We start from the raw sequence: 13,375 nt of genomic DNA, 5'->3' as shown, positions 1-13,375 counted from the left end.
TCGACTGGCAAATTTCCGGGTTCTTTCTCTTTCTGAGAAAGGAGAAGATTCAAGCAGGGAAGCCTCTTCTCTTTGAGAAGTTGCAACGTGTTGCAACCCGTCGACAGTATATAAGGTTTTTGACGGTCGCTGTTCTGAGACAGTGTGAGCGGAGCAGCAGCGGACCTCAGTGCAGGCGGTGCATTCACAGCCGATCAGGTGAGCATCATAATGTTTACAGTTAATTTCTTGTAAAATAAAAGTATAGATCTTCAGCAGTGCAGAAAAACTAATAGAAACTAAGTACAGAAAAAAAAATATATACACTGTTAGACCTTTTATTGTAATTTTACCATTCTGTAATTACCATTCTACAGTACCCTTAATTGTTATGATATTTCACAGTTAATTTTTACTGAGTGTGCTTTACAGTTATAACTGCATTACTGTAAATGTAGTTTATAGTATAATACTGTAATTGTATTTTATAGTAAAGCTGGTCTACTGTAAACTTGTTTCACAACATAATGTCAGAGTTTTACTATAAATTAAAGTTTACATTTTTTTAATATAAGAATATTTTACCATAAACCGAAAAATTTCATAAAAGAAATTTTAGTCCAACTACTGTGAATAACAACAGGTATTTATTTTCAGCAGATTTGTAGAAATAAAATCCATTTACATATTCGCAATGTCATAAAAAACAATGTCACAATACAATATAATGTGCTATAAAACAACAAAACCATAGAACACATTTCCTACATCAGAAGAACTTTTATTTCATTTGTCAAACAAAATCAGTGGGATCCATCTTGTGGAAGCTGAACTGTAAAGAATAAGACAGACAATGTGGGAGGTCATGAGATGGTCAGGAAGTTATCTACATTTTCAAATCGACAGGAAGTTGACAAATTAAGCTGAAGTGACAATGTTCAAATGCATAAAATCTTTGTCATAAAGCAGCATTAAGTTGATAATTTGTTTTAAAAGAAAATCAATTGGACTGAAGTGATAATAGAAGCTGCATAAAGAATGAGCAGGACTGGCTTCACTTCAGGTTTTTGGATTGTTTATGGCAAAAGCAGTCAGTCAGTCTTCAGTAATTCAAAAGATTGCGTACTACAAATGTCCCCAAGGGGACGATGAAGTACAACAATCTTTTTAGTCATTTTGTTGGTGCTGACGGATTACTGCAAAGGTGTGCCTAATAAACTGAAAACTGCATAGTATAAAAATACACCACACTTAAACGACTACACACTTATACATTTCTGTGATTTATTAAGAGATGCAGCGACATCCACTTTTTACCACGGACACAGAAAAGATGTAGGCTACTCTAAAGGGCTATTGTGTAGGAATCACATGGCATTTATAAATAATCATTAAAATCATATTAAAAAGGCTAAAGTAAAGTCAGAGCATGCAAGATAGGAGGAAAAGACAACAAAATAATAAACATTTACATTTGGTAAAATACTTACCTAGCTGGAAGTCCTCCATTCAAATTCAGCAAGTTGTTGGAAGAAGGTGGTGATCTGGGAGTTGACACTGACTACTTTCCTCTTGACAAGACTTCCCGTCTTGCGGCTTGTACCGACTTTGGCTGTGCATTTGGTACCAACATCTGGATTGATCCTCACAAAGAATCTTTTAACAGAAATAAAATATATTAATTGTATTTTTTAATGAAGACGTACAATACAGCAATCAGCTATGGTTCTTCATCATCAGTCAAACTGTCATTAAATTTAATTCATAAATGGCTTGGTGTAGAGTACTTGCCGTTGTATCATCTCCAGCGTGGTGGATGCTGACTCCTGATACTCCAGATTGAAGACATAATATGACCCAGAAAAGACAGCAAGGACGCTGGCAAAGTCATGTAGTTGCTCAGGCTCGAAAAATACCTTCTCCTCCATACTGACCTTCCACCGGGTTGCAGACATCAAGCTATTTCCTAAAATAGACAAACCCTTGTCAGGCTAACGCTAGTGAGTAAAAGTACAGACTACCATAACAATTACATACATTGCTACGAAAAAATTATAGTGATAGAAAATATTCCTCTTACCAAGCATGATTACCCTTGGTGTAGTGGGTAAGGTCATTTCCATTTCAACAGACATCTTGGTGGAAGATACCTTTAAAACATAAAAGGAAAACTCTCTTAAATATGAATTACTGGTAGTAATTTATATTTAAAGGGCCAGTTCACCCAGATTACAACAGGTTTTTGAGAACCTCATCCCGGAGACTAGACTAGATTTTACTCCTACATCCTGCTACCACTCTGAAACAGCCGATGTGAATGACAGTTTGTGGGGCTAAATGCATTTTTTAAAGCATTACATTCCACAAGTGTTCAGTCTGACTTCTGCAATGGCGGTGACTCCTGTGCATGTGGGACCTGAATGCAGAAAATGTTCTGAAGGAAGCAGGACATTGCTCTATTCCACATGCAAACCGATAATTAGCTGTGTGTTGATGTTTCTTCACATGACTACAAAATTCTGTAAATTCTGAAGTACAAATGCTGCAGAATTTACACCTGTACATAGTTGCACCTGTTAGTACTGACTTAACTTTAAATTTACAGGAGCATGGTTTAAACATGTGAACAGTCCTTATGTTCACATAAGGACTGTGTAACCAGGGTTGGAAATTAACTTTTTTGTCCACCTGCCACTGTGGCTGAACCAACTCAAAAAATAACAGAAACTACTTTAATGTTTTTCACCTTTGTCCTCATTTACAGACTCTTATACACTATGTTGGAGATGTAATGGTACTTTAGCAGGCTAACCAGCTGTAGCAAGCTCAAAGTTATAGATTAGGTTAGCTGCTCCTCTACATTTCCAGACTATTTTGTGGCTTCAAATATGTTTGAAGAGCTGTCTTTTTACCTGTTGTCTTGTCTTTTGAAGAGATGAAGCTATGTTAGCAGTCAGCAGGACAGAACTGCACAGCCACTTGGAGGGAAAAAGCTTAGGAGTTAAAAAAAAAAGGTCATCTGAAGAAAAGAAAAAAAGAACAAAGTTAGAAATTCATCCTTGCTGACCTACGTAGCTAATCTGCACTTTTAACATCTGCAAGATCATGGTTTAAACAAATGAACAGTCATTAGATGTAAAAAAAAAAAAGTGAAGGGGGGGATCAATTATCAGTTAAGGTTATATTGTTCGACAAAGGATGTAACAACAATGCTAACAGACACTCAGCACTGAGCTAATCTCAACCCAAAGCCGCCCGAGGAAGATTAAGCGGTAAAAGTCAAGCTAAAACCTTCAGCGGTAAAATTAGCACCGTAGCTAACGTTAACTCCGAACCAGCTCAAAAAATAACAACATCATATTTTCCTATCTTTCACCTCATTTACAGACACGTAACTTATAAGGTTGCAATATGCCAGTTATATAAAACGCCAGAGTTAGTAAAGGTAACGTTATTTTACCAGGCTAACCAGCACAAACGAGCTCATGCTATAATGCTAAGTTATAGCATTATAGCATGATGCTATAAGTTACGTTAACTCCATCTAAAATGTACATTTCCAGACTAGGCTTTGGCTTCAAACAGTTTTCTAAGAAGTGGTTTTTTACCTGTCTTGAAGAGCTGAAGCAGTGTGAGCCCACAGCACGGAGACAGAGCTGCACTTGCACTTGGAGAGAAAAAGCTTCGGAGTTTAAAACAAACGTCATCAGAAAACAGTTGGAAGCGAAGCCACGCTTGATGACGTAGCTAGATAAACTGCATATTAATGTTAGCTAGGATGTGAAAAAAACAACAGTACATTCTCTCTTTCTGCCTTAAAAATATGTTAACCACTAAAGGAGTAAAAATACAGAAACAGGGAACCACGATGAAGCAGCTATGATGGCCGTTGGAAATCAAATATAATTCTTACTGTATATGATAAGTACAGTACCACTACTGTAATGTGTAAACAGTAAATTACTGCAAATTCAAAACATACAGTAAATTACTGTAATACTATGTACTATACCCATAATGCAATGCAAACTACAGTAACTACTTGTAAAGATGTCTTATAGGGTGACCAAACGTCCGTATTTCCCGGGACATGTCCGTATTTCACGTCCTGTCCCGGGCGTCCCGGGGTTTTTTTAGAAAGTGAGGAAATGTCCTGTTTTTTAAATTACCTTCATTGGACCATTATATTTACAGGCACTAGGGCACTGCGCACGGCCCTGCGTGTGACGTAATCCCTGAAACGCGTCAGTGCGGGCAGCCCTGTTCTTAATCAGAAGATAGATAGCGTGACCGCAGTGAAGTTAGTTTCAAGTTGGATATTCGATATTCGAGCTCCGCGGAGTAAGCGGCGTTTAGCTCAAGGTTGATCCGATTTATGAACGCTACTGTCGGCCAGCGGTTCTCCACCGCTCCCGGCCGCAGCGCCCGAAGGTTCACTTAGGGACTATCAACAAATTACTGAACCTAACATTCCTGTCAAAGAAATATAATGTTTTCTTCAATAGCTTCCAGGTCATTTGACCTATTGACTCAAAATCACTTTGAAATAATTCTAATAGTCTCTTTAGATGAGGCACAGTCATTTGTTTTCCATTTTTAGCCATTTTCCATTTTTTAGGAATTTTTTTCTTCAAAATTGAGGGTTTTTCTTCAATAGCTTCAAGGTCATGTGACCTATTGATTCAAAATCACTTTGAACTTGTTCTACCAGTCTGTATAGATGAGGCACAGTCATTTGTTTTCCATTTTTAGCCATTTTCCATTTTTTAGGAATTTATTTCATCAAAATTGAGTGTTTTTCTTCAATAGCTTCCAGGTCATGTGACCTATTGACTCAAAATCACTTTGAAATAATTATACTAGTCCCTTTAATTGAGGCACAGACATTTGTTTTCCATTTTAAATCATTTTCCATTTTTTAGGAATTTTTTTCTTCAAAATTGAGGGTTTTTCTTCAATAGCTTCCAGGTCATGTGACCTATTGAGTCAAAATCACTTTGAAATTGTTCTACCAGTCTGTATAGATGAGGCACAGTCATTTGTTTTCCATTTTTAGCCCTTTTCCATTTTTTAGGAATTTTTTTCTTCAAAATTGAGTGTTTTTATTCAATAGCTTCCAGGTCATGTGACCTATTGACTCAAAATCACTTTGGAATAATTCTAATAGTCTCTTTAGATGAGGCGCAGTCATTTGTTTTCCATTTTAAATCATTTTCAATTTTTAATTAATTTATTTCATCAAAATTGAGTGTTTTTCTTCAATAGCTTCCAGGTCATGTGACCTATTGACTCAAAATCACTTTGGAATAATTCTAATAGTCTCTTTAGATGAGGCACAGTCATTTGTTTATGTTTTAATTTTATAATTTTTAGGAATCTTTTCCTTAAAGTTTAAGATTGTTGCTCAATAGCTTTCAGATAACGTCATAAAATTACTTATCAATTTGAAATGATTCCAGTACACTTTATACATCACACATAGCATCAATGCCACACAAACATATTACATTTTCATTTTCCACAGATATTTTCAAAACGTATTTCGAACAATAATGAACACAGTTTCTAGTTTTCAGATTAACTACACAATACACATTTCCAACTGCCTGTTTTTTTCTTTTGAAATTCTGTGCTCTTCATATTTATGCACAGGGCATGGTACCATCGGTCACAGTTGTCACACTGGATCTGTTCACAAATACAAGAACATATACATGTTTAGCAGTATTGAACTTACTCATCTCCTGTCACACAGTTTGGTGTTTAATTGCTTGTCATTTATTATATAAAACATTTCATGGCTCCCAAGAGTCATTTCCTGTGTCTAATTCTGAATTTTACATTGACAACTCTTGATTTCTCACCCAGTCTGTCATTCCAGGGCCAGACCCCGGGGCTTTGTATGCAGCGCACATCGCACACCAACAGTGGTCATCAAATACTGTAATCAAGAAGAATATACAGCATATTCAAACAAGATAGATTGATAGATCGATATATATATATATAAAACAAAATAGCTAATTATTTCAGAAAATTAATTTAAAATTATTAATACTTGGAGATTATATAAAATACATTTGTAAACTAAAGTAAATTTTCTAAATTATCAATGTTGCATATCGTTTAGATATCTTTGTCTGTTTGGATTGGCACTGTTGGTGGTTTATATTTTGTGAAATGGAATTTGCATTTTGTAATTTATTATTTTTTTTATTGACCTCACGGGCTGCAGGAGCTAATGAGGGCAGACTCTATATAAGTTGAAAGAGTCATTGAAACAGTGAATTAATTGAACTGTCAAGATGTGCTTGTCACAAAGAAATCAAAACTTAGTGTTCCCCAGCGAAAGCAGCGAGGTCTGTTTAGTTTTGTTATCTTTATTGGTTAAGTTCATGTTTTGTATTACAATGTTTGTATATGTTTTAGTTTTCACATTTATTGAGGTTATTGTGGTGACTTTGATGATGGTGGTTGATCTTAATCAAATAAAATAAAAAACCTTAAATTCACCAGTCAAGACTGGTTCAGTAATGTAAGAGCTGGGGAGATTCTGCAATATATATGTGTGTATGTTTATGTATTGTAAGTCGAAATGCACATGGTATACCTGATGCATCAAGGATTTGAAGAGCGAGAGTTCTTCTTTCACTTTTCATTGCCTTTTTTGTTGTGTCAAAATCTACATCTGGCATCAGAGGGAAGGCTTCCATCAGTGCTTTTGCCATCTAAAGAAAAAAAAAGTTTTTAAAGACTTTTTTATGGCATTATAATGCATCAGACTTAAAACATTCATGTGGACATATATAGTGTACCCACATATACTAAAACAGGTATGTTTGTTAGTACAGATACCTGTAGTGAAACATCTAAATGTTTCAACATTTAGAAGATGATGAAAGAACTGTAATTACAAATACTGTGTGGCATGTTGCACTGACCCCAGTTATGGGCTACTGTTGGGGGAGTCTGTATTTCTCCAAGTGAATACACACTCTTTCCACAATTCCAAAAGCCCATTTTAACTAACCAGAGAGACTGTATTTGATGATAGACAACTTTTCTCTATAATAATTACACAGTATCCACACTTGTATAACAAAAAACATGAACTCATTAATTTACTTTGACTACAATAACTCCACAGCTGCTTCCGTCTTGTTGAATAGGGTGGCGCATTGTCCCCCCTTTCCATTGGATCCCAACCCAGTCTGTTTTTCCATGGCATGTCCTTCTCATTTTGAAGTATTCTCTGGATAACAAACAAAATGATTTGTGTAAGAGCAATTGTATTCTGTAATTCCACTCATAAGACAACTCACGCTTTCCTCTTATCAGTTTCTGTTAACAACAACAATGTTAAGTTTATTGAAATTAATATTTACATAAACATTTAAATTAATAGAAATATTTTTTACATAATATATTTTGAAAAAATGTTATGGATAATATATTTCAATAATATATTCAGAAATCTGAATGTCACATACATTCAGATTTTTAACTCAATCTCTATGTGGTCACTTTGCAAATTTATTAATTTTTAATACATTTTAAAAATTTATTAGAGCTTTATTTACTGTATTCTTTTAGCTGCCTTTTGGGAGTCCACAAGCTCAGATGATACTTGTGCAGGATCTATTAGGAATACAGTTCTGGCTTCTGCATTGATGTACTAAAACAGATCAACAAAGTAAAGGGGCATAACAAAGAAAAATTTCATTAAAACTAATGTGAATATGTCATGCTCTATCCAAACCATAAAATGAAAAAATATTGATTATAGACAAAAAATCACAAACCAGCAACTTCCAGTGATTGTTGTTCACAAGGACAAATGACAGAACTGCTTCATAGTTGTCAAAGTTTACCTGAAATGGCATTAAAAATGTTCAAAAATTAAATGTTAACATAAAGACAAACTTTAAGCACATGTCTCGCAATTAATCTTTTCCCACATGTCAGTATTTACTTTTACTGACAATTTTGCTTTTCAATGAGAAGGTGTTTTAAAAATGATAAAATAATCAATACACTGTTTTACAAGAGTTAAGGTGCTAAACATTGCCCTGTACAGGCTGCTGTGGGATGGGGTAAAGCTTGCAGTGATGTTGATGTTAGTTACTAGGACACATACAAGATATCAAATGAAATTACTTAGCCAAGATTAATGTGGGTGCAACTAGATCAAGATTCTTACTTCTACTTTATTAAATGATTGACATTTACATTACTCTGAAATCTTATATGTAGTGTCCAGTACAGAAGTTTTTTTACATGTGGAATTAATTATGTAATGTTGTCTAAAGAAGTTGTCCATCCTTACTGCCATGTTCAGCTCCTTATTTGCCTGGATAACCCTCTGTGACACTTATATTTGGAACTCGCACGGAAGTGAACAATTACATTAATTTTGTCAAGTGTTTCAATGTTTAAAACAGCCAAGTAGTCAGTAAAACATGGCAATTCTTTCAGAACACTCTTTTAAAAACAACTCAGCTTTTAATTCAAACCTTTTAAAAAAATACATCTTGTTCTTCTTTTTATCAACAAGCACACATATTTGCCATAAACACATTACATATGATTTCATCTTCGAAGTAATTTTGTTGTCAATTTTGTAGCTCTGTGTAACTGATGTGTAACTGTGAAAGTTCTGTTCATTCATCTTATAATGACATAATATAGCAACAAAGATATCCATTACCTTTGGTAAACTTTGTCTAGGAAGCTCAGTTCTGTCCCCGAACAAAATCACACCAGCTGAGTAGTGATTCAGGATGTAGAAGGTGTCCATGACTCCCAATGCATGGGCAGCCACATGCAGAAGGCTTTCAATGATCTGCACAAGGAATATCAGCGTTTCCACATATTAAACATGCATCCAAAAGTCTTCTCACACAAATCTAAAAATTGGTTTGTATTAATCTTGAGATTGAAGATGTTTTACAAATGACTGAAACAAACACATACCTCCCCTGTCAACCATTGATGTGGTCGAAGAGTGCACAAGTCAGAATGATGAATCACAATGCTCCGACCTTTAATTTGTGACGGAACAACTGCTACTACAACTTCTGTACCACTCTTTTTCCAAAGCAAGGTTAACTGCAAATCAGATATAAAAAAAAAAACAAATCAAAACATTTGAAAGTAATACAACAAAAATGTATATTTTACAAAATTTAAATAATACTTTATGCTAACAGCCGGCCATAATAAAGACAAAATCTATACCAGACTGTAATACATATATGTCAGTTATGTTATCCCATGTTAACCACATTATGAAATTGTGAAATGCAAGCTATTATTACTTGTTTACTTCTAATGAAATTTAAGAAATGAAGATTACAAAAAAATTTTATCAGATAAATTCATTGTTTTAACAAACTAATTCTTTATGTGGAACTGCAACAGAGCCTCAAAGGTAGGTGAAACCTTACCTGTGATTCTTTATTATTGTTATCATCTTCAGCTTTGGTGATTTGTTTTTTTGGGCCTTTGGAAGTTCTGGGATTGGGTAATATCTTCGGGGGATTGAAATACTTGGATTTGGTCTTTGTCTGACCAGCAGAACTTTCCCTCTTGTTCCATTTTTCTTTGGGATCATCTGCCGGTTTATTCAAAACTCTGACAGTTTGGTCCAGAAGTTTGTCTGGCAGACCATGCTGCATAACATGTTCAACATACCGACCTTGTAAAGATGTATACAATTTTGTGATGAAGTCTGCTGGTCTGAGGTACTTTTTTTTGGCCAAGATGTTCTTTTTTACCAAGCCAAACCACAACTCCACATGGCAGTTTGTTTCTCTTGATTTGCTTGTTTTATTTGTTGCAGCAGATGTGGGTGTTTTGTACCGTGTTAAGTCGCCAAGTAACATTCCGCTCCACAGTGGGATGATTCCCATGTAGTTCTTCACAAGCACATCAACTATACCAGGACAGCAGTAATGATTTTCTGTGATCTCTGATTCCTCGGACAGAATGTCAACCTGAGCTTGGTCCCGTAAAACTTGGAAAGTCTTTGTAAATGGTGAGTTAGCAATAATGCTGTTGCTTTTGTCACTTTTGCTGTGCTGTGCTTCTGCTGTATGATGGCCATCTTCATCTTTCTCTGACTTGTTTTTGGAGATACAGCTGTTGAGGTATGCTTGACTTGTTTGTACTAAGGGGTTGTAATGTTTTGCATCAAATAGTACACACATGTTGTAAAACACCTCCATGGCAATTTGGAGGTTATTGCAGTTTAAAAGGGATGCGAAACAATAGCTTGCATACTCTTTTAAGCCTCGATCACGGGTCTTTGTCCCAAAAGCTTGTGTAACAGCCTTCATAATATGGGCAGAGCACAGGTGCAATACTGTGAACTTTTTCATTTCAGCTTTATGTTCATGTACAATCTCAAACGCTCTGTCTAGGTACTTTGAAATATCCTCCTTGTTAAAGGCTAGTAGCACACTATTAATGAGAGCCCAGCTGTAGTCGGTTTCTATCTGTGCTATTTTGATTTTGGTAGTGTGGGTCAGTTTTCTGTTAAATTCCATCAACCAGTGTGAAATGGAAGGAACAGTATGGCTGTTGGTCAGTAGCTCAGTTATGGGCAAAGGAGGTTTGTCCTTGCCCATCCCTGGCAAAACCATAGCGTAATACAGAATTTTTTTTTCCTGACCAGGTATTTTTTGTACAACACTCCCTGTGGCATCAAGATGGAGGGTAACAGGTGATGAATTTCTTAGATGGTGGGCCAATATCTGTAATCCGGTGTCTGTTTGTAAATGCACTGCAAAAGGGTCAATGTGAAGTTGTTGGAAATATCCCTTGGAGTTTGAATTAATGCTTGTTTCTTTAATCAGTTTTTGTGTTAACATGAGCTCAAGTATTATGTCATCATGGAGTCTTGTACTCTTCTTTAATTCTGATGAAATTTTTCTTAAAACATCTTTAGTGAGGCTTTTCGTAATGTTCCCCGCTGTGATTTCTTGGATTGGTGTCTGCCTCAACTTTGAATAGTAGTATTTACTCACACCATCTGCTACAGCTTTGGCTATCTTACCTCTTTTTAAGTATTTTGCTGGTCTGAATCTCCATTCTTTTTTACGGTGTGTCACCGAACCAAGCCGTTTCACAATAAAAGAGATTTCGCTGTCAAATGGTTTAGGGATGTTCTTCTTTCTAAAAGTATAAATTGCATTGCATCCATTAAAGGTGCATTTGGCACGAGCAATAAAAAATGGACACTTTTTTTTACGGCTGCTGCTGAGTTTCACGTGTTGATATTTAAAGGAAAGTGTACAACATGGATTTATTTTGTTGAATTGATCATATAATATCTCAGTCCAAGGGTGACGTAATTGACTGTGGCGATGTTTGGGTTTGATTTTTTTCCATTTTTTTCTTGTTATCTTTATTTTAAAATTACGGGGGCCTGCCTTGCATTGTCTGTAGTCACTTTTGCTGTGTTTATGTTGTTTCTTTTTGTCCTTTTTTGGATTTATTCTAGATGTAGCACATTTCTGGTCATCATTTCCATCCTCTGTTCTTTCATTATTCTGTTCCTCTGTTTTTTCCTGTGTTGTTTCCTCATTCTGTTCCTCTGTTGTTTCCTCGTTCTGTTCCTCTGTTCTTTCCTCATTCTGTTCCTCTGTTCTTTCCTCATTCTGTTCCGCTGTTCTTTCCTCTGTTCTTTCCTCATTCTGTTCCTGTGTTGTTTCCTCATTCTGTTCCTCTGTTCTTTCCTCATTCTGTTCCTGTGTTGTTTCCTCATTCTGTTCCTCTGTTCTTTCCTGTGTTGTTTCCTCATTCTGTTCCTCTGTTCTTTCCTGTGTTGTTTCCTCATTCTGTTCCTGTGTTGTTTCCTCATTCTGTTCCTGTGTTGTTTCCTCATTCTGTTCCTCTGTTCTTTCCTGTGTTGTTTCCTCGTTCTGTTCCTCTGTTCTTTCCTCGTTCTGTTCCTCTGTTCTTTCCTCATTCTGTTCCTGTGTTGTTTCTTCACTCTGATCCTCTGTTCTGTCCGCATTCTGAGCCTCTTTTGTTTTCTCCTGTCCTGTCTGTTGTTGTGAATCTGGCTGTTTTTTATTGACTTCTACTTTGTCCTGTGACGGCTCCCTGTCCTCAGTGGTATTTTGTCCTGTGTCTTCAGAGTACGCATCTTGTGCTGTACTACTCTGTGTGTCCAAACATTCATGGGGCTGAACAACTGCCTGGCCTATTCTGTCCCTTTTTTTTCTTTTGAGAGGTTTCTTTGATTTTGGAACTTTTGCATCCTCTGTTATATCGTCATTTTCATCATTATATCCTGTCTGCTGTTCTGACTGTGGTTGTTTAACATGTAATTTAGCTTTTTCCAATGACTGTTCACTGTCCTGAATGGTATTTTGTCCTGTGTAGTAAACAGAATGTTCTTGTCCTGTACTATTCTCTGCTTGATTTTGGGTCCCATTTCCAAACATCGTCATTGGCACATTGCCCTTCTCACTGATTTGGCTACCTAACGAGAAACATATCCAAAATAACACATATTAATTGTACATTTTTATTATATATGTATGTTAAATAAAAATCTTATGAGACCCTAGAAGGATACTGATAGGTGCTCATAAGAGCCCCTAACAGGAAAATTATAACTACTAATAAAAAATTTCACTTTATCATGCACAACAAACACCATGTTTTTCTAAGAGACATATTTTCCTTTTGTGTTTCTTTAATTTATTTATTTAATTTTGAATTAGATGGCTCTCCATCTTTGTGACACAAAAATATGCAAAGAATACTGTAACAACACTGTAACTAGCAAAAAAAAAAAAAAAAAAAAAAAAAAGTACCTGTATTAAGCACCTTCGTCCTTATTCCTTTGCGATCTGAAGCCCAAATGACCTTCAACCACTTAAAATATTTTTTATCATTACTTTTAAATAGATAAAAAACAAGAGACAACCATTGGTCATAAGTTGGCACTGCCTCGCTAAACTTCAACGAAATGAAACACTTAATTATGGCATCAATGCCTCCTGCTGTTTCCCAAAGATTTCGATTTTTATCGCTCTGTCCTTTCCTGAAACGGCCCATTTTGACAAGAGCTATGACACGCTTTCTCAGGTGCGCTTCGTTTTCTACTTCTTCTTCTTTGATGATTGTCAAAAAGAAAAACAAGCTTTGGAGCATTAACGCCACCTACTGGTATCGTGTGTGTTTCATGAGGATTTCTCATATATACTTTTTTATATATTATCCATGTGTACTTATACATACTTATAAATGTACATATATAGAGAGCACTTTCACAGCACCTATTGCACCTTATACCTTTAAAAATTACTCTATTTTTAACTACACTTTAAAAATAGATTTGCATCAATAACCATTTTCACACAATAATTTTTAAGTATTTATT

The 13,375-nt window shown here is 35.6% G+C and overlaps 1 protein-coding gene across 1 annotated transcript; it reads right to left on the bottom strand.

The window, feature by feature from the left end:
• Nucleotides 1–5,325: 5,325 nt before the first annotated feature.
• Nucleotides 5,326–9,885, bottom strand: LOC116732057 (uncharacterized). Its single transcript, XM_032581990.1, has 9 exons — nucleotides 9,874–9,885; nucleotides 8,953–9,054; nucleotides 8,687–8,821; nucleotides 7,782–7,850; nucleotides 7,560–7,654; nucleotides 7,105–7,231; nucleotides 6,590–6,707; nucleotides 5,844–5,920; nucleotides 5,326–5,667 (listed from the first exon to the last, which is right to left on the bottom strand). The coding sequence occupies exons 3-9, from the start codon at nucleotides 8,774–8,776 to the stop codon at nucleotides 5,557–5,559; spliced, it is 687 nt and encodes a 228-aa protein (XP_032437881.1). The 5' UTR covers nucleotides 8,777–8,821; nucleotides 8,953–9,054; nucleotides 9,874–9,885; the 3' UTR covers nucleotides 5,326–5,556.
• Between the last annotated feature and the right edge of the window lie 3,490 nt (nucleotides 9,886–13,375).

The sequence above is a fragment of the Xiphophorus hellerii genome, chromosome 14 (genome assembly GCF_003331165.1).
Source record: "Xiphophorus hellerii strain 12219 chromosome 14, Xiphophorus_hellerii-4.1, whole genome shotgun sequence".
Classification (NCBI taxonomy): Eukaryota; Metazoa; Chordata; class Actinopteri; order Cyprinodontiformes; family Poeciliidae; genus Xiphophorus; species Xiphophorus hellerii.
Note: the sequence above shows the minus strand (reverse complement) of the source record. Positions and strands in the feature narration are given on the sequence as shown.

What these genes read in the sequence shown, in the direction of transcription:
- LOC116732057 (XM_032581990.1), bottom strand. Translation starts at nt 8,776, where the DNA reads ATGGACACCTTCTACATCCTGAATCACTACTCAGCTGGTGTGATTTTG. An exon ending in GTGGAGTTATTGTAGTCAAA is followed by an intron (nt 6,708 to 7,104) that starts GTAAATTAATGA and finishes TTTTTTCTTTAG; the next exon opens with ATGGCAAAAGCACTGATGGA. An exon ending in TCAAATCCTTGATGCATCAG is followed by an intron (nt 5,921 to 6,589) that starts GTATACCATGTG and finishes TCTTGATTACAG; the next exon opens with TATTTGATGACCACTGTTGG.